General features: G+C 40.1%; 1 protein-coding gene across 9 annotated transcripts in view; it reads right to left on the bottom strand.

The window, feature by feature from the left end:
- The window catches only part of ppfibp1a (PPFIA binding protein 1a), a 34,735-nt gene that overhangs the window by 1,470 nt on the left and 14,188 nt on the right, over positions 1-19,077 (bottom strand). Inside the window, exons 3-26 of one of the 9 annotated variants that reach the window (XM_039791580.1) lie at positions 18,100-18,305; positions 16,627-16,707; positions 14,838-14,951; positions 14,614-14,712; positions 12,766-12,858; positions 12,480-12,518; positions 10,479-10,596; positions 8,368-8,429; positions 8,218-8,284; positions 7,291-7,409; positions 7,006-7,079; positions 5,568-5,622; positions 5,067-5,220; positions 4,906-4,938; positions 4,044-4,179; positions 3,836-3,958; positions 3,272-3,422; positions 2,859-2,970; positions 2,686-2,774; positions 2,375-2,497; positions 2,139-2,264; positions 1,455-1,649; positions 247-405; positions 35-100 (exon numbers count right to left, since the gene is read on the bottom strand). In XM_039791580.1, coding sequence (XP_039647514.1) covers positions 35-100; positions 247-405; positions 1,455-1,649; positions 2,139-2,264; positions 2,375-2,497; positions 2,686-2,774; positions 2,859-2,970; positions 3,272-3,422; positions 3,836-3,958; positions 4,044-4,179; positions 4,906-4,938; positions 5,067-5,220; positions 5,568-5,622; positions 7,006-7,079; positions 7,291-7,409; positions 8,218-8,284; positions 8,368-8,429; positions 10,479-10,596; positions 12,480-12,518; positions 12,766-12,858; positions 14,614-14,712; positions 14,838-14,951; positions 16,627-16,707; positions 18,100-18,305 — 2,594 coding nt within the window. The remainder of the gene's footprint in view (positions 1-34; positions 101-246; positions 406-1,454; positions 1,650-2,138; positions 2,265-2,374; positions 2,498-2,685; positions 2,775-2,858; positions 2,971-3,271; positions 3,423-3,835; positions 3,959-4,043; positions 4,180-4,905; positions 4,939-5,066; positions 5,221-5,567; positions 5,623-7,005; positions 7,080-7,290; positions 7,410-8,217; positions 8,285-8,367; positions 8,430-10,478; positions 10,597-12,479; positions 12,519-12,765; positions 12,859-14,613; positions 14,713-14,837; positions 14,952-16,626; positions 16,708-18,099; positions 18,306-19,077) is intronic. The other 8 variants (XM_039791581.1, XM_039791582.1, XM_039791583.1 and 5 more) reach the window with 8 other exon arrangements.

Raw genomic sequence — 19,077 nt, 5'->3', positions numbered from 1 at the left:
TTGGTCTTGCTTGTGACCCAGATCAGTTTCTCACCGTTAGATTGTTAATTTCCTCAGAAAATGCTCCTATCTGTCTCACAGTCCCTTCAGAGTCTTCCATCTGCAATATACAAACAGGGTCAACAGAGCAACCGGATACAAAATAAAGAAACCTTTAAAATGCTCCAATCACAAGCCAGTGTAACAAATCCATTAGGAAAAAAAATAAATAAAAAAAGCTAAGCAGAAGTGGAAGTATCTCCATACCTGTTCCAGGTGGTCAAGGTGTTCCTCATAGATCTGGAGGCCCTTCTGGAAGCTGCTGCTCTTGGGCATTTCCACGTTCATGGGGCAGATGTAGTCCTCGCCATCGTCCTGACGTTTCTTCCTCAAAGTGCCAAAACCACCGAATGACAGGCGTCTAGGCTGGAGGAGGGGAAGACTCAAAATCATTTATTAATGCCACAACGGGGAAATTCACAATGTCAGCAAGTGATAGTGCAAAAAAGAATAAAAAGAAATAGTAATATTATAGAAAAACTGTTGTGTTTACAGTCTTGCAAAATAACATTATTGCACGGGTAGTCTCACATTGCCAGACCTTCCACCACAGCCCTGTGGAGGAGGGTCTGGCTAGTCAACACAGCAATCCGGGATGGGAGAAAAACGTGCTCTGGTTTATTGGCATTTCTTTAAACCAATCACAATCGTCTTGGGCGGTGCTAAACACAGAGCGGAGCCACTGCTAAATAGCCTCGGAAGGAACTTGTTTTGGTGGAACGTGTGTACGTTAAAGGTTGTTTTAGTCGTGCAACAGAAAACTCAGATTGGACAGATAGTCTAGCTAGCTGTCTGGATTTACCCTGCAGAGATCTGAGGAGCAGTTAACCACAGTCCTCAGAAATTCACCTGGGTTTAGAATTACAACACAAAGAAAGCGGAAGGTAACGGGACATCTGAAAAGAGTGAAATCCGGGTGGAATTTCCTAGCCTGAGAAAACCCTGACGAACTTCCGGCAAATTTGAGATTTGCTCTGCAAGTCCGTCTGGCCAAGAGCCCATTCAATTCATTTTTGGACTGTTGGTCAACAAAACAAGCAATTTGAAGACGTCACCTCGGGTTACAAGCAAGAGTTAGATGAGAAAATTGACACCACATATCTGCTCGTTCAATATGAAGCTGGGATCAGGAGGCAATTAGTTTATCTCAGCATAAAGACGTCAGTTTTTATACAGATCAAACAAGAGAAAATGTGTTAACTGGTGAGCTTTAGATGTCCTGGTACGCAGATTTTGTTACCATTTCCCAAAATGTCAAACTAGTTAGGTAATAAACAACGAGCCAATATTTATCAATAAAACAACAAAATCAGCCTAATTAACTAACTAAACACAATTAGTTCAGTGTGGAAAATGACAAAAGAAAAGCCAGTTAGACTGGGTTGTGTTGGATGATAAAGTGAACGAACGGTTACCTTTACCTTGACCCTGGCGGTAGCGGTGAGAACGGTGTAATCGGGGTTCTCCAGACAGTCCTGTTTGAGCCGCTGCGCCTCCGAGCCGATGAGCAGGTGGAAATGTGTGGCCAGGTGGCGCCTCAGCAGGGTTTTGTTGGGGGGAATGTTGAGCAGAAGGGCGAGCGCCTCCACGTTGAAGCGGGGCTCCAACACCTTCGGAGCGTGCACACATTTGAGAAAACGTTATGGTGAGAGGTCAAGAAGGGAAATGGTCAGAACGGAGAACATAGCCTGATGCAGAGCAGGACCTGGTGATAGGTTGGATATTTAAGCCTGCATGTTTAAATATATTTCAAAGAAGGGTTAGTACATCATTTCCAGATATCACCTGGGTATATTGTTCTAAACAAAATAAACTAGTGTTTTCATCCTAAAATCATAAAGTGAGGCTGCCTGCAGCATGCTGTACAAAAGGCTGCACTCAAGAGGACCACGATGAAGCGACTAACTTTTTGTCAATTTAATTCTTACTTATCCTGGACCATTGGTTGTTAAGGAACATACCATCTCACATTGCTGCAATGTGTATATCAATTAATATACTTGTATGTGTTTTACAATCATTGTAAAGCGGTCGAAGTAAACAGTCATTCTCTCTGTCAATTTTCACTGAATCCTGATCCTGCCCCCAACCCCTCTCACCATCAGTCCTCCATGAACACCGCTGCCCCTCAGATTTGGAGCGTATTCTGCCAGATCCACAGACCGGAGCCACTCCATTACTCTGTGGTTGGTCCACTGGGAGATCTCTGCTGGTGTCATGTTGTTCTGCACAAGGAAATAAAAAGAAATAAAAAAAAAGAATCCACATGTCAGGGGCAGAAACATCCAATGCAGCTTTAAAACAAAAAGGAAGCGAAGAGTATGCTGTGTGATACCTCATCAGAGGGCCGTCGCCTGAGACAGTTGGGTTCGTAGCAGTTGAGGCGGAGGACCTGAATGGCCCTCTTGATGCTGAGGTGATGGAGAACACTGCCCACCTTCAGAGACAGCAAGTCCTCCTGGGAAAAAAAAAATAAAAAGAGTTATTACAAAATCATGTCCGCTGTTGAATGATTTACTCAGTGGGGAAGTTCAGTCAGAATATAAAACATTTATTAGGAAGACCTTTTGACAAAAAAACTATCACTTTATTGTCAAATTAGTTTTGCAAGCTTCCACACAGGCTACATGAAGCTTTTAAACTCACCACCGTCAGGTAGTGCAGCACGCGTCCATCAACACGAGCCTCATCAAAGTGACTTTTGTACTGCGGGAGGCCGATGTCATCCAGCCACCCTGAAATAAACATCAATGTGTTAATTCAGAATCGAAAGTCGTGGGGGAAAGTAGTCGTTCTTATTAAGCAAGATGATGACTCACTGGTCACCCAGTTGCTGTCCAGTCTGCCCTTTAAATCGTCCTCCTCTGACGCGAGAGCCTGTAGAGCCAGCTGCAACTTCTTCCTGTGGAGAGGCTGCTTCATGCACAACTCCTGATCAGGTAAACAGAGGGACAACACAACAGGAAACTTTTCACAGACAGCAGCAAGTAACATGGCTAAAACATCTGAGAGTACAGCCATCTTCCCCTTTGGCCTTTCAAAGATTTGAGTGTAAAATTGGGCTTAGAAAGCTCAACAAAAATAGGATTTGAATGGTAAAAACTTTGTGTGTAATCAATAACTGCAGTATAACAATATTTTAAATGTTTGGCAACATGAACCTGCAGGGATTTTGGATAAAGAAAACAATGTCTTTCTGTGACAAAAGCACCCTGAAACAAAACGTTCCTACCTTCTCCAGATCGTGTTGTGATGCCCGCAGTAGCGTTTGTCCCGATTTGATCCAGCTCTGACCCTGGGCAACATATAAACCAAGGCCCTGCTCGTGCAGCCACGCACACACTTCATCTTTACTCCACCGCGAGAAAGGCACATCGACAGCACTGACAGAGGGACAGAGAAGGAATATCGATCACTAGGGCTGCTCCCTCTTAGTCAATTAATCGGTTGTTTTGGTCTTAGTCAACTTAGATTTCTTTAGTCGATTAGTCATGTTTTATGCTTTTTTCATGCTGAATGACTTATTTCCAAGAAATTGTACGAGCACATCTCTGGTAAACACAAGAATTAAAGTGGTGCTTTTGCATGACTCTTTGCGGAGAAACTCAGATTTACACATCTGTCGATTAAATCAACTAATCGATTAGTCGATACAATTGAATGAGTGTTAGTTAGAATTTCTTCAATCGAGCACAGTCCTATTGATCACAGCCATTCAACTGGTGCAACTGACTAAACAATAATACACTGTATTATAGACTATGCCTTAAATTCATGACAAACACTGGACACCTACTTGTGCTTAGGTTCACGTGACCAGCCTAGTCGAGGGCCGGCTGTGGCTCGGACTCCTCCCCTCCTGAACTCCGTCTCTGCTGCATCATCCAGGTTGAAGGAGGTAGAGTGACTCCTCTTTAGTCTGCAGGAGTATCACATTATAAATGACCCAAGAAATAATCGTCTTTCATTACCTTGAATACAGCTGACACCCCCCTGAATGTTACCTGCCAAAGAATTTCATGAAGCCTTTGGACTTCTTTTTGGTTTCGGGTGAGGAAGGCAGGGGGGCTCCATCATGAGATTTTTGAAGAGGAACACCGGCCAAATCCAGGTGCTCTGTGCCTTTACGTTCTGTCTCAGCTGTAAAAAAAAATAATCGCATACACATTAACATGACTTCAACACGGCTGGACAACCCACCACTACAGTCTGAAAAAGATCAATACTACAGACGCACCACTACAACCCAATGTTAAACTAAAAGAATAAGGAATTTAACATCCCAATGGATACCACGCATGCAAAAGACTAGCAAACTACAACGACACAATTTACAGATTTTCTCATTTAGAGCGAATGAGAAATGTTTCACAGCTCAACTGGCAAGTACTCTCAGAACGGCAATCATTGCAGATGGTTTAAAGTCATGGATAAGGGACAACTGGATGATTTAGTGGATCATGGACAGAAACACCTCACCCCAGAGCAGGATACAAGAAACCCATCTTTTCAACAATGATTTAGAGCAGTTATTCCCAACTTTACTTGTGAAATATTAGTGTTAGTTGTTGTAAATCTTTGAGCTCTTAAAAATGATTCAAATAAAAAAAGAAAATCATTATTTGATTGACAACTTATAAACATACAAACTGTGACGAGGGGTCACAAGTCTAAAAGGTGGGAGCCACCGGTTTAAAGAAAAGTGGGGAAAACGTTCAGTATGACATTATGTGCTCAACAGACGGAGTTCACCTACAGTAAGTTAAATGGTCACATTGCAGTGTCAGTACTGTCAAGTAATCACATCCAGCTGTATAATCCAGAGCAACCATACTGCAGGCCAACAAGGCCACTGCTCTACTGTACCTAACGCAGGTGCGCTGGCACTCCGGGTGCGATCTTCACAATTTACAGAGCCGGGAAAGAAACACGAGGATCAGTATATAAAAACATAAGACACATCTCAAAATAGTGAAGAAATGTGATAAATTCCAGGAGAGTGGGGCAATTTAGGAGCTCAGTATCACCCAGGTTCGGAGAGCTGGCTGTCTGCTTGCCTCCACGCAGCTTGAAGAAGCCACGGCCGAAAGAAGACCGGGCCTTCTTGGAACCAAAGCTGTCATCGCTTGTGGCGTTTGCTCTGGTAGGAGATGAGGAACCGGGTCCGGCTTTATTTTTGGCCTATGAGAAAGAAAATACAGGCGTGTAGAAAAGTCAGGACATTTCTTTAAATTCCAGCAGAAGAGGAAAAAGAAAATGTAGTTGCACTATTTAACCACTAGGTGTCAGAGCAGGACTATCTCATACAGCGATTGGTCCTGTGACTACATTAAGACTTATGAAAGAAGCTAATTCAAAAGCGACAGAAACTACTCACATGGATGGAGTCACATTTATAAGTCAAAATGAAAATGAATGAACTTTTGAAAGTTTAAGTTATTGGAACTAATAGGATTATGTTCAGCTCAATAACTTTCATACTGCAGTCAGGTCTCTGAGACTCAACATGTCCACATCAGAGCTCTTACCTGGTCAGAGCTGCTGCTTATGGCTGGGCTGCCTGGCTGTGGGACATCTAAGGAACTGAAACAACAAGAATGAGTATTAAAATGAGTCTTAAAATATCCCAAGCATCAAGTTCCATAGAAGTACGGTTACTTTGTGGAGATAACACATAATCAGTCAGATTACAAGTGTAGAAGTATACTGGTTTCTCTTAAAACATTAAATGCTATTCAGCACATGCAAATTTATAAATACGAAATGATTCCATTATTTGACACAAACTTCTACACAATGAAGTGATAAACAGTGTTTCCTTTAGGATTTTTTTTTAGCAGTGGGGGCAGGTCTGTCCGAACAACATCACCACACCCTTTTCTACTCATTAGCTTCCACAATTTACAATCAATTCTACATGTACTGCTTAAAGGCCATGCAAACAGGTGTTTCCATTCGCTGCTTGATTAGAACTCTTGTCTGGAGTGCGTGGGCGTGCACAGATTGTGTTTGATTAACATCTTCATGACTCTCCACAGAGTTTTGTTGCCAAAACAAATGTCACCTTAATTATTCTTCTGGGTACACATAGTCAGGTGGTCTCACATTCCCAGCCTAGCTACGCCCACCTTCAACCTGAGCAGAGTACATTTACTCAAGTACAAGACTGAGGTACTTTTAATTAACTTGAGTATTCTCCTCTCATGCCACTTTCTACTTCACTACATTTAGAGGGAAATATACTTTTTACTCAACCACATTTTGACAGCTTTAAAATTAAGATTTTTGCACACAAAACCTATAGAGCTGAAACACTTAGTTCATTCATCTATTAACAGAAATTGGCAACAATTTTCATCATCTTTAAGTCACTTTTTATGGGGAAAAAATGTCATGGTTCATGTTAGTAATTTTCAGGTTTGGACTGTTTGTTCAACTCAAAACATTGCGAAGGTATCGCTTTAGGCTCTGGGTAATTGTGACGGGCATTTTGGGCGGAATCAATCGATTAATCAAGAAAATAATCAGCAGATTAATCTATAATAAAAGTAATAATTAGTTTCAGTCCTGTATAAAATAGTTGAAAATTGTACATTTTGCTGATTATACCTACATGCTTTTACTTTAATATTTCCAAGGCTGGAGTTTTACTTTTGTAATGCAGTATTTTTACAGTGTGTATTGCAAGTAAAGGATTTGAATACTTCCTCCACCACTGCATTATAGTAACTGTTATTAGATCATTCAACAATTCAAACGGTCACATACCTTTTAAGAGACACTGCATGCTTTTAGAAAAGTCTGTAAAACAAACTTTAGGGAAGTCCGAAGGATCTGCTAGAATTAGTTCATATTTTGTGCAGATATTTCAGTTTATTTACATCCACCCATGAGATGAAATAAAAGAAGAACGAAAGAATGGGGTTTATTAACAATAATTAGATCTGACACTGAGATGAGTTTTACCTTTTGGCTGCCTGTAACTGTCGTTCTCTGTCCAGGTCATTCATTTCAGAAAGCACTGCTATACATGGAATAGACTGAGACAACAGAGAAAAACGTGATTCATTGAACATATTTTCCCCAACAGCAGAACATTTACACAGCCCAACAAATAACCCAAAAAGAAGCGCTGAATTACTGGGAGGAACAATTTCAGAGTGGGAGGCTGAAATTGAGCTTGTTCTAAAGGAAGTCTCCAGTCTGGAGTTCATCCTGTGTGCAAACTGTTTTGACAGAGGTTGTGTTTACCTCGCCAGAGTTTCTTCCTGCCTCCCCTTCCAACACCAGGGTGACCTGATCCATCTCCATGGATACAGAAGCCGAGGGATCCTCTGGGATATCGTCATAGTCATCTTCCTCCAACTTCTCTGAGAGAGGACAGTCAGGACAGTCAACAGGGATGTACTGCAACAGCTCAGTTTATCCTTTTTCATTTTAAAGATTATCCACCTTTTAGGCTGCCATAAGTCTTCATGATATAAATTCTTCTTATAGGTAGATAAAAGCAGGGTCTTTCTTTATCTTTTTCTGAATCATTTCACCACTTTACATACACTTACATTCACTTTAGATACATGCATTTTACAAAGATCCAAAGAATATAAAGATTCATATGCGAAACATGCTCATTGTATCAGCTTACTGTATTTTAAATGACTGATTGAAATACGTTTTGGTGTTTTGAATAAAGAAAGAAAAGGTAAACTGATGCAGTGAAGTGCAGTGCAATCATTTACTGTAGTTTATATTAATTTGGACTCTAGACTATTATTAATGTTTATAGTAATATAGCATATTATAAATAAAATGATGCTCTACTGTTTCCTGACTTCTAGTAGTATTATCTTGAGCAAATGACAGCTGCAGACTGTTTTGATTAGAATTAGTTTCAGTTTGGCAGCATTAAATTGGTAATAAAAAGTTTATCTTAAAATGCTACGATTATTGAAATTCTGTGATGATTATGTACAATGTTGTGATGCTCTGATAAAGTCAGTATGTGATGTGTTCTAGGTTTTATTTTTGTGTGCTGTGTGAGATTTTATGGCCAAAGCAATTGTAAAATTTGGCAAATCCCAAAACGTTGATTCAACATTGATGTGGTAACAGGAATGCAAATATGGTAAGTCAATAAAGAGTAACAATAATGTGTATGATCTTTAAACACAGTCTGACCTTTGACCAGCTGCTGCACCTTCTTGCACTTTGTGAGTGACTCCTCCAGCTCCTTTATCCTTCGTTCCTGTAGATGAACATGATGTTCCAGTTACGACTAAATAAAAGCAAATCAAAGTGGCTGGCCACCTGCATGACATCACACTGTACCTTCACATCATTGGCCGACGCCAGTGACTCCAACACCATCTTCATCTTCAACACTTCTGAATCTGGGAAAAAAAATGGATAGGTTACACTTGTGGAAGTTTATCTCAACTCTGCCTGGCTCTGAAACCAGCCAGCAGACGCCAGAAATAATGAACCCACTGGGCCTCGGTGGGCTGGTCAGTACAGCTCTCGTTTCAGCTTGTTGCTGCAATGAACTCTTGATTCAACTATCACCGTCAATTATCAAACACAGTGGGCCCTATTTTAACAATCTAAGCACACGGCATGAAGCGCCTGGCGCAGGTGCGTTTTTGGGCGTGTACGAATCCACTTTTGCTAGTATAACAGTGCAAAAAAAAAAAAAAAAAAGAGAGTCTATGCGCCAGGCTCAAAAGGGTTTTACTTGGTGTCTTAATTAATCATAGGTGTGTTTTGGGCGTAACATGCAATAAACCAATCAGAGTGTCATCTCCCATTCCCTTTAAAAGCCAGGCGCATCGCTATTATGATGCCGGATTTGCTAAGCAGGAAGGAAAGATCTTCAGGAGAAGAAACGTATCTGCTCGCACGTGAAGTGAAAGCGCGCGAGCAGATCATATCATTATACTATTTCACATTGTAATATTTTTATTTTTAATCTTTTGCATGTTTGTGTGCTGCTGCACGTCCCTGTGTGTGTAACAAGCATAGTGTGCGCGTGCTGTGCACGAGCATTTTTAAAATGCTTTGTTAAAATAACAACGAAGTGCTGCGCTATTGACTTTAGACCAGGTTTTTGTTGGTCAATGGTGCGATCACTTCCCGCTGCCTCAAGATAGCAAAACGCCAAGAATTCATTCTATTTGAACAACGTGGGCACTGGACGGGAAACTGACAACTGCGTCGGTCTTAAACCAGCAAAGACACTTGCGTCGGGCTTTGCGCTGCGCCGGGTGCAAGATAGGATCTAGGATCACTATACAATTACACATGTGCCAACCACTTGGTAATTTAATCCAAGCCAAGTTTATCTACAGGGCAATCCCTCATGTGAACTCTGAAGTGTGTGTACCAGTGTAGAGCATGTCATTATATTGAGTTAGATGATTAGAGTTGGGGTTTAGTACCATTTCATTAATTAGAATCTAATTTCAATGGCCCATTGGTTGGACAGACTTTGGTATAAGATCGGTGTTTATTCGGAGTGAGTAGCAACTCTAGAGTCATAGTGAGAGAAACAAAGTGTCTCCCCTGTGTTTTCTGACCAAGGTGGGACATCTGTAGCAGGAAAAGTTAACCCTCTCCTTGATTTCATGTTGTTTATGGAGAATTAGAACCAGGAAATGAGTCGGGGGGAAATGCAACGCTACCAAGCCACGGCCGAGCAACATGCGTCGCTGCGACATGTAGTTCCATTTTTCCATTTTCCATTAGGCTACGGCGTAGGGTCCAGCATAGACGCAGAGAGGTCTGCGGAGGTACGCCGTCAATTCGATGCAGAAGCATAAAACTGCCTTAAGTCATTTCAAAATCAAAATTTGCTGTGTTGTTTTGTTTTGTCTTAAAAGCAGACATCTGACCCAATCAGTTTTGATGTTGCTGGTTACAGTTTTGGTGTTGTCAGTGTCTGAACAAACAACCAGCGCCTGTATAGGGAACTGGAAGACAAAACAAATACCTATATCAAGTTATACTGTACAGCACGTGTTTACAGGCAGACCCTTATAAGAGATTTCCCTTTTTTTTTTTTTTTTTTTTTTTTTCAAATGGCATTCCTCAACCATCATAGTGGATAAGATAAGGTCAGCAGTGGGTGGAAGGAGTAAAACAGATATGTTTGGTATGGAGCCTACAGACAGAAGGATAAGGAGTTAAGTAAAAACAAGGGCCTCAAATCACCTCATTATAGTTCAGACTGTCCGTGGAATGTAAGATAGTGGATAAATAATGAATGGGGGTATCCAGATGAAAGCAAAGTACCCATTATTTCTTCAGGAAGGATGCTGGAGGGAGATCTAGTGTTTTTGGAATATAATATGTCTGTTTGTCTAATCCTCATAAGCCCTTGTGTAATATTAGACTCCATGAAACAGTACAAGAAGCTCCCAGGCAATTATTCAAACAGCTCCCACCTCTCTCTCCTCCCTCAGCTCTGTTGTGGCTCTCCACCCTCAGTCTGCTCTCGTCCTTCAGCCTCGTCAGCTCCACCTCTCGCTCCTCCAGCTGCTTCTGCAGAAGCTGCAGCTCCTCCTATAATGAGACAAGATATAAAGGCATCAGTCTGCAATTTACATTTATTTATTTGTAAATGAAACATGGGTAGACAAACATGTTATATTGTCTTTTTATTTTAAGTGCCCAGACACATATTGTCGAGCATTTACAAATTCATAACCTACACAATGTTAACCCATGAAATTAGAATAAAAAGATAAACAGGAAAAAGGGAAGGACCTGACCAACACTTATAATACAGTACATCGTAATGTATAACAAGGCATCCAACTAATGACTAAAGACTTTTTTTTGATTGTCAAATTAATTGTTTAGTCTATAAAATGTTCGGAAATAGTCAAAAATGCCTATCACGAGTCCAGGGTAATGTTCTGAGATGGCTTGTTTGACTCAACCAAGTCCAAAATACAAAGATAATCAATTTATGACATACAAAAACAGACAAACGCAGCAAATCCTATTATTTGAGGAGCTGGAACAAGAGCATTTTGGTCAGTTTTGCTCAATAAATGACTTCTGTATTTTTTAACCTGTGTCTAAGTGATTAATGGGGACAACAATATTTGAAATTGGTCCAGAGCAGAGTGAGTGAGACTTAGTTAGACACAATTACAAAAGTGAAAGGTAGAGAAAAACGTTCTCTGTAGGGTCCTCTCCATAATGTTGTCAGACACTTGAAATAACAATCTGAGCTTGTCAGTGGCAACAACATCCACTTTTAGTGGGTGTATATTGACAATTTCCCCCAAAGGACTGCATTGCAGTCCGTTTGGTGGCGGCCGGGCTGCAGCGCTCTCACTCAGTACTGGGCCAATTTCCAAATTGTTGTTTCCATTAGTCACTTAAACACAAAAACATGGGAAAATAGGATCCAGGTTGAAAAATACAGAAGTTTCCATTTAAACCCCTCACTGATAGTATAATTATGTCATTCCAGCACTACACACACATCTTTTACAGAGTGATTATACAAAGGGGCACTCCAGCGATTTATTTATATTACTTTATGTTAAGTGCTAATAAGCAAATGAAGGTGAAGCAAAGATGATGAACCTGGTAAGCATTATACCTAAACATCAGAATGTTAGCATCATCATTTTGAGTATGTTAGCATGCTGATGTTATCATTAAGCTCAATGCAACCAAGTACAGCCTCACAGAGCAGAACATTAGCATGGCTCTAGACTCTCATGTTTCAAACTTTGGAAATACCACATACAGACATACCACCACACTGTATATTTTTTTATAAGCCGAGTAGTACTTGTTGTGATGAGTAAATGAAGAATTTGACATGTAAAATCAGTGGAGTGGCCCTTTAACACAACATTAGTAAGAATTAGTCAGTCTGTAGAGTCAGTTAGTGATTTAGGTACATTTCTGTCATCTATTTAACACACTGTGGGTGATTGTGAAATGATTCAGTACAAGCTCATACTAGTCACTTAACTGTGGACACACTGAAAAGGTGGACACGCATATAAAGCTAACACAAAACGCCTCATCAAAAGCTGGTTACTGTTCAAAGAACTACCTGATTGAAATTAAGAAAATGTACCGATTAACAAGATGTGTAGCTTTAAGATTGGGGAAATATACAATGAAAAGAAAATGCTTACTGTATGTACATTGAGTGACCTGAGCAAACCGTATGATTCTGTAAATATGTTATTCAGTCTACAGGTGTTAATAGAAAGAAAGAAAAAAAAAAAGAAACAAAAAAAAAAAAAAGAGGATTTTAAACAGGTACAAATCCTGAAACCGGTACAGGTGAAGGCACTTACAGCGAGTGGTGAAAGTCAGGAAAGCAGTGTGCAGCAGTAGAGAAGGAGCAGGTTTAGAGGATCTTAAGGGCCAGAAAGGAGAAGAGTACAGGCTGGAGATTAAACCTTGTTCACCTCATCTCCAGTGAACCGCTCAGTGTTCCGCTTTGGACGCTTGACAGGTTAGCATGTTGCAGAAAGATGTTAAAATCACAGTAGAAAAGGGGGGGGGGAGGAGGAGCAGGATATGGTGAAAAGAGGGGTAAAATAAAGGGAGCAGAGAATGGATGTCATGGTGGAAATCACAAGGTTTTAAACATTTAATGAAGCATTTCAGAGAATAAAAAAAGATTCAGATCTCCTGTCATAGTTCAATGTCAAAGAATACAGTCTCTGCTAACTGGACCTTCACCACACTCACTTTGGTAGCTTTAAGTTTCTTCTCACACTGCAGTCTTTCATTCTCTATGTCAGTCACCCTGAACCGCAGGTCTGTTACTTCTTGGTACAAACCCTGGGGAGGAGAAAGAGAACATGACCCATTAAACTCGGAGAGGAAACCTGCACTGGGGAGGTTTATGGAGACTGTGTGGGAGAGAGTTCTGAATTATTTTTTTTAACAGTGGGAGAATTCCTGCCAAAATCACCAAACATTATTTTCAGACTGATGTCCCACTGGAGAGAATTTGAGAAGCTCAGTCTACACATGGAGACCAATGCTGGACTAAAGAGAAAATGGCACAGTCAGTTATTGTGAAATTGATTTTATCCTAATCGGCAACACCGCAGGGTCACTGTGCTTTAGAGAAACTGCCATTAAATGTCATGTGTGTGGTTATTTAGGAGTACTTTCACATAATTGTCTACTCAAGTTTAGCTTATGGCATGTTCCTATATTGCATTTTTCAGAATAAAATCGGGCTACTTTAAAATACTATCATTCGGCACGAGTGGCCAACACATAACTCTTTATGGGAAAACATTTTTTACACAATTTCAGACTGTTTCAAATTTCCAAAGGTTTTCAACACACCGCAAGCCTCTTCATGAATAGTGTGTCCCAATTAATTACTACATAAACTGTATACATTATGTACTTTATACTAATTGTGATGCTGTTGCAGATAGTATACAAGAAATAAACAAAGTTTACAATTTTATACTAACAGGAAATGATACAATACTGACTTAAACTGCAACTTGAGAATGTCACTGCTTATTACAAATAAGAAAATTATCTTTCTAAAGGTTTAACACTTATTCTGTCTCACCTCCACCTGCAATTTATTTAAAGAGAATAGTGTCCAATAGCACATTTTTAATATGCCTACAGAATTTTCTAGTGGTAACACACTACACAGTCAAAGCTAGCTGCAAATTAGTATGTGTGGACTGTGTGAGTGAGTCTAAATTGTGGGCTACAATTGACCGCCGCTTTTTATATTGGGCAAATCACCACCATGAAATGTCATGCTGCATCAGCTACTAGCAGATCCAGTTTGCAACATTACCACTGATTTAAAGACCTGGATTAATGCATTTGAGGACCATGATACAGATTTGGAGTTATAATAAGCACTTTTTACTACAAGTTTTAACAGATTTATGAACGTTTATCTGCTATCATTGGAAAGAGTACACATCGTATATACAGTATGTGATGTCTGGTTTGACTGAGCTGTGACACTGACAGGAAGGGTTGAGATTTTTAACAAAATGCATAAATCAGGTGCTACAGGTTAAAGAAATACAGAAATCAGAATATTTCAGCATTGCTTAAATAGGACTGACAATATATGTTTGGGGTTTAGGGTTTGATTTAAAGCTTAATGGGGGCTAAATGGAAACAAAAATAAATACATACAGTTGCAATTCAGTCCACTCCCTTTAGACATTTTACTGTCTGGAAACACTACATAGTGTCCCAGCTAGTAGACAGTGTATGGAAACTATAACTTTCACAGGCCCTCAGAGAGGGGAGAGGTATGGGTATGGGGGGGGGGGTTCTAGCAGGAAACAGCTGCTGGAGCACAAGGGGTGTTTAAGCCTCTTCTGTAACGCTTAAAGAAGTTCACCCTGTACCATATGACAGATTTCTGAGTCCTTCAGTCGAGTGAGACAGACCTTTGTGACTTTAAAACAATGAGTGGGTGGTTTCTAGGAGTCACATCACATACAGTAAAACAAGCTGCAGGTGCAACTAAGAACTTCAGCTATCTCTGCTCCATTTAATATAGCGTACATGTTAAGGACAAGGGTTATACTGTACCTCATTGTCCCTGTGAGCCGTCAGCTTCAGCTTCAGACTGGACACCTCGGTCATCAGCTCTAGCTTCTGGGTCTCCAGTGTTGTCCGGTTCAACAGCTCCTATGAAGCAAGGTGCACACTTGGTAAAGCTGCACTGAATGGTTTTGTGGAGCGATCCATTTTAAGGGCTGGGATGACAGTTAACTGCAGAACCAAAGTAAGGTGACTTTGTAGAGTGTGTGTACCTGTTGCAGCAGCTCCTCAGTAGCATTTAGTTTCTCCCGATGATGATCTAGGCAGTTGTCTAGGTCCCGAATCTTTTCACCTTGTACCTCCACCTGGTCTGTTAGAACACTTACCTGGACAATGGGGGGGGGGGGGAGATTAGTATCAGGGCTGCAACTAACGATTATTTTCAGTGTCGATTGACCTGGAGACTATTTTCTCGATTCATCGATTAGTTTGTCTATAGAATGTCAGAAAATGGTGAAAAATGTAGACCAGTGTTTTCCAAAGCCCAAGATGACATCCTCAAATGTCTTGTTTTGATCACAACTCAAAGATATTCAGTTTATAGTCATAGAGGAGTGAAGAAACTAGAAGATATTCACATTCAAAAAGCTGGAATCAGAAAATGTTAAAAATACTTTAAAAAACACGACTCAGTGATTAATCAATTATTAAAAATAATTGGAGATTAATTTAATAGTTGACAACTAATCGATTCATCTTTGCAGCTCTAATTAGTATTAATCACACAGAACAGTTAGAGAGAACATACTGTAGGTCCTCCAAGGCCAGATAATCATCTAAAATGTATTATTTGGATTATAGAAAACGTTCTTTTTATGCATCCTAAAATCAGATCCGTACCCAAATATAGGCTACATACGAAAGACAATCCTGTTGAATGGCTGAGGGCAGCCCTCTTTTTTTTTTATTTGCACTAGGATAAATTGTGCCAAACTTTAAGTAAGAAAAGTCTTTGCAGCCCAAGCCTGATATTCCTCTGTGCCATAGAGCTCCATTGTTGTCCAAAAACTATTAAAAACACATCAAAGAGCCACACCATTGCACTGGGTTACATGTCCCTTTATTACCAATAACATGGATGTAGTCTCAGAATTTTTTTAATCCTTTGTGAGTAATGTTTGCTAAAAACTACAGTTCCCACCTGTTTTAGGAAATGATAAATCCTTTTTGAAAAATAAAGCTATGTACTTGTGACCTCTGTTTTGAGATTTAAATCTTCGGTATTAATGAATGGCTTTGGGGCTGAGTCCTACAGACAAGGCAGGGAAGTTGGAAAGCGTTGAGAGATGGACTGCCAAATTGTTGGTTTAGGTATTTTTATTGGGATTTGTTGGCATACAGAGTAATGCTAGACTTAACCTTTCATTTTTATTAAATTGCTGTAGCATCATATTTTGCCGAGTGACTTGGGACAGATATGTGCATGTCATGTAAATTTGTGGTCAAGAGTAATGTCAGTTTATATAAATTGGCCATGTCTACAGTACAAGTATTTTGCTACCACTTTTAGAAAAAGTGTATAGCTTACCAAAACACAAATTAATAACCTTTTCCCTGCTCCTCCAAATATTTAAAAAAGGTACAAGATTGAGAAGACTGGACCCAATTTGCTCTTGGAGTTTTACATTGTCACCAGAAATTCAAATTTAGAAAAGTCCGATCAGCCTGTAATTACTGATTTGTTTTGAAATAAGGAATGTAGGTTTAAAGTTCAAAAAATGTGCTTTGTAAAAAGGTTACATGGTAATTATAAGGCTCAAGAGCTGCATTCAAAACTAATCATTTGTTCCCATCCACCAAACTTTCTACTAAATTACTTGAACATTAGTTGATTAGTTTTTGAGATAATCTGCCAACTAACAGACAAACATAAAAACCAACAAATGGCACTAAGAACTTGGTAATTATTCAAAAGACAGTCACGTACAATGCTACTTAATTGCCTATTCAAGAGCAGCTGTTCTGCTGCCTTGTAGCTACAATGCAGAGTTCTGCTCAAACCTGAAGAATAAGACACTCTTTGTCACTTTCCAGTCGTGACAGACGTTCTTGGTAGACTGCTTCTGAGCTGTGGCCGTTAGTCTGAAATGAGAAACAATACAATGTTGATTTATGTTATCTGAACAAATTGCTGCATTTGTTGCATCAGTAAAAAAGGGGTTTAACTGTTATTTCTTCGCGTTGAGAGCTTATGAAAAAAGAGGGGGACGGCCTTTAGCTGTCATGTTGAAATATGGGTCTGGCTGAGGAGTCCAAATGAAAATACACACCAGCCTTGAGCTACATAGATTTTCTAATGGATGCATACCACTTAAGTGTATAGCTATATAACCTTCATGACAATAAACTCACACGGTTTTTCCTTGAAGACAAGAACAGATAGGAGAGTTGAGTTTTCAGAGACACATGTGAGAGTCAATACTGTTCCCACATGAAAGTGATCTGAAAATTGAATCAAAAGCAAACTCTTCTCTCAAATATCACACATGGAGAGACGAGGCCGTGAGGGAAGGAAAACAAGAGCCTCAGCCTGAGTCAATGTGAATTTGGAAGATGGAAACTATTTGCAGCAGGACTCCTATAGAAAATCCATCATTCACCAAGCACGTCATAACAGCACTTTTACAATAAACAGAGTCTCGGTGTAGGCAGTGGAGCACGATGATAAGATGCAAAGCAGATCAGAGGATATTTCATACCAGGCTATCTACTAAAAATGGACCGCGCAAACACACTGATATTATCATATACAGACATGTGCTGCGACAAAAAAATTGATTTAAAATGACAAAAATAAACTAACTATAAAGATTCAGGATGACATTTTCTCTCTGGACATTGACAAAAATAATCAGAGATCCTCTAAACTTATAGTCACTTCATGCATCTTGGGTTGATCGGATAGCTATTGGATATCAAATGCATCCAAGAAGCACTGGAGATGGAGTGAAATGCAATAACTCAAAACAACCTGAGGAAGTGGTTTGAGACACATTCTATCCAGATGTTGAAAAGGTGTAAATCCATCCATCTGTAGAAGACACATATGTAATCTTAACTCCTCCAAAGTGCAACCACGTCAAAGGCTTTTGCAGAGGTAGTCTCTCAAATGGTCCCTGTGATAACAACAGCACAAGAATTGCCCTGAAGTCTGAATCTTTTTACGTTTGTCGCCAATTCCTTTTAAAGTTTAAATGTCTTTAAAGCACTTAAAAGCTGCCTTGTGTATGAATTGTGCTATAAATCTGCCTTGCCTCATCATGCCTTAATACGATTCATCCATGCGTTTGTCTTAGTTTATAGATAGCGGTTAGCTTGCAAGCATAAGCTTTTGGCTGTATTAAATGATCTCATCTGGCTTTCAAGCGGACACAAGATACTTGAAATGACAAGTGTAAATGGTGAGATGGGGGAGAGAGAGAAATCCTAAAGTTTATAAATACATTACTAATACTTTAGAAATTGACTTTTTACCAATCGTCCCTGCAGCCACTCTGCCAGCCCTTCTGCAGTGGAATCAGGGATCTGACACCGCAGGTTGTCCCTCTCCTCGTTGTCCATGAGCTCCAGCACTCCCCGCAGGTCCTCCAGCAGGTGCAGCACCCGAAGGCCACCCAAGAAAGGTGAAGTGGGCGACTGGCAGTCAAACAGCCCGTTGGAGTAGTCCATGGCCTTGGACCCTGGGGAGATAGAGAGGAAGTGTTAGATGTGCGATGAAACAGAGAAACTCTCCTTATTTCACACAAATTATAAGCTCATTGGGCTGGCAGGCTATTCAAAACAAAAATCTAATGTGTTCAAAATGTAATTAATATGGCAGGGTGTCTCAAAAAAGGAGGGATTTACGGCCAAAGCCATATTTTGGTACTGATCTGTGGGTGTGGTGGGAGCTGGATGACTACCCAAAGTTGTAAATTTTCCTTTTTGTGAAACTGTCTTTACTTCTTTTTTCCAGAACTTGCAGGTTGTGTCTGTCGCAACTTGTAAACAAACTTCTTTATCTGGTGTGGGTGGCATTAAACAAACATAGCAGATACCCAAAACTCTGTGTAGGTTCACGACTAGAACTCTAGAATATTTGTCAGATTTATGAGGCCACACGTATTCATGGTTTTGTTTTATGAACCTCAAACAGTGGGAAATAGGGTGCCTGATTCCTCTCAGACAGTTACAGTAGAACACAGATGACAAGCCCTTAATCACATGTTTGCATATAAATACTTCAGTCTAATCCACCAGTGTTTCACGTAAAGAACAGCATAAGAATAAACGCAGTCACTGCGCACCACCTTGGCCTTTTAGAGCTCCTAGAGGTGTGACGAGATTAAACGTGGCGAGATTTCTCGCTGAGGTAAAAAGTTTTGCGATATCAGTAAACTAGTGCAGAGCAGCATCCAGCATGACGGAGGAGTCTTACTTTAACCTCGAAATTAGCATAGAAGATTCCCCGCC

Source organism: Perca fluviatilis, chromosome 23 (assembly GCF_010015445.1).
Source record: "Perca fluviatilis chromosome 23, GENO_Pfluv_1.0, whole genome shotgun sequence".
In the NCBI taxonomy this organism is placed as follows: domain Eukaryota; kingdom Metazoa; phylum Chordata; class Actinopteri; order Perciformes; family Percidae; genus Perca; species Perca fluviatilis.
This window is presented reverse-complemented; position numbering and strand designations above follow the sequence as displayed.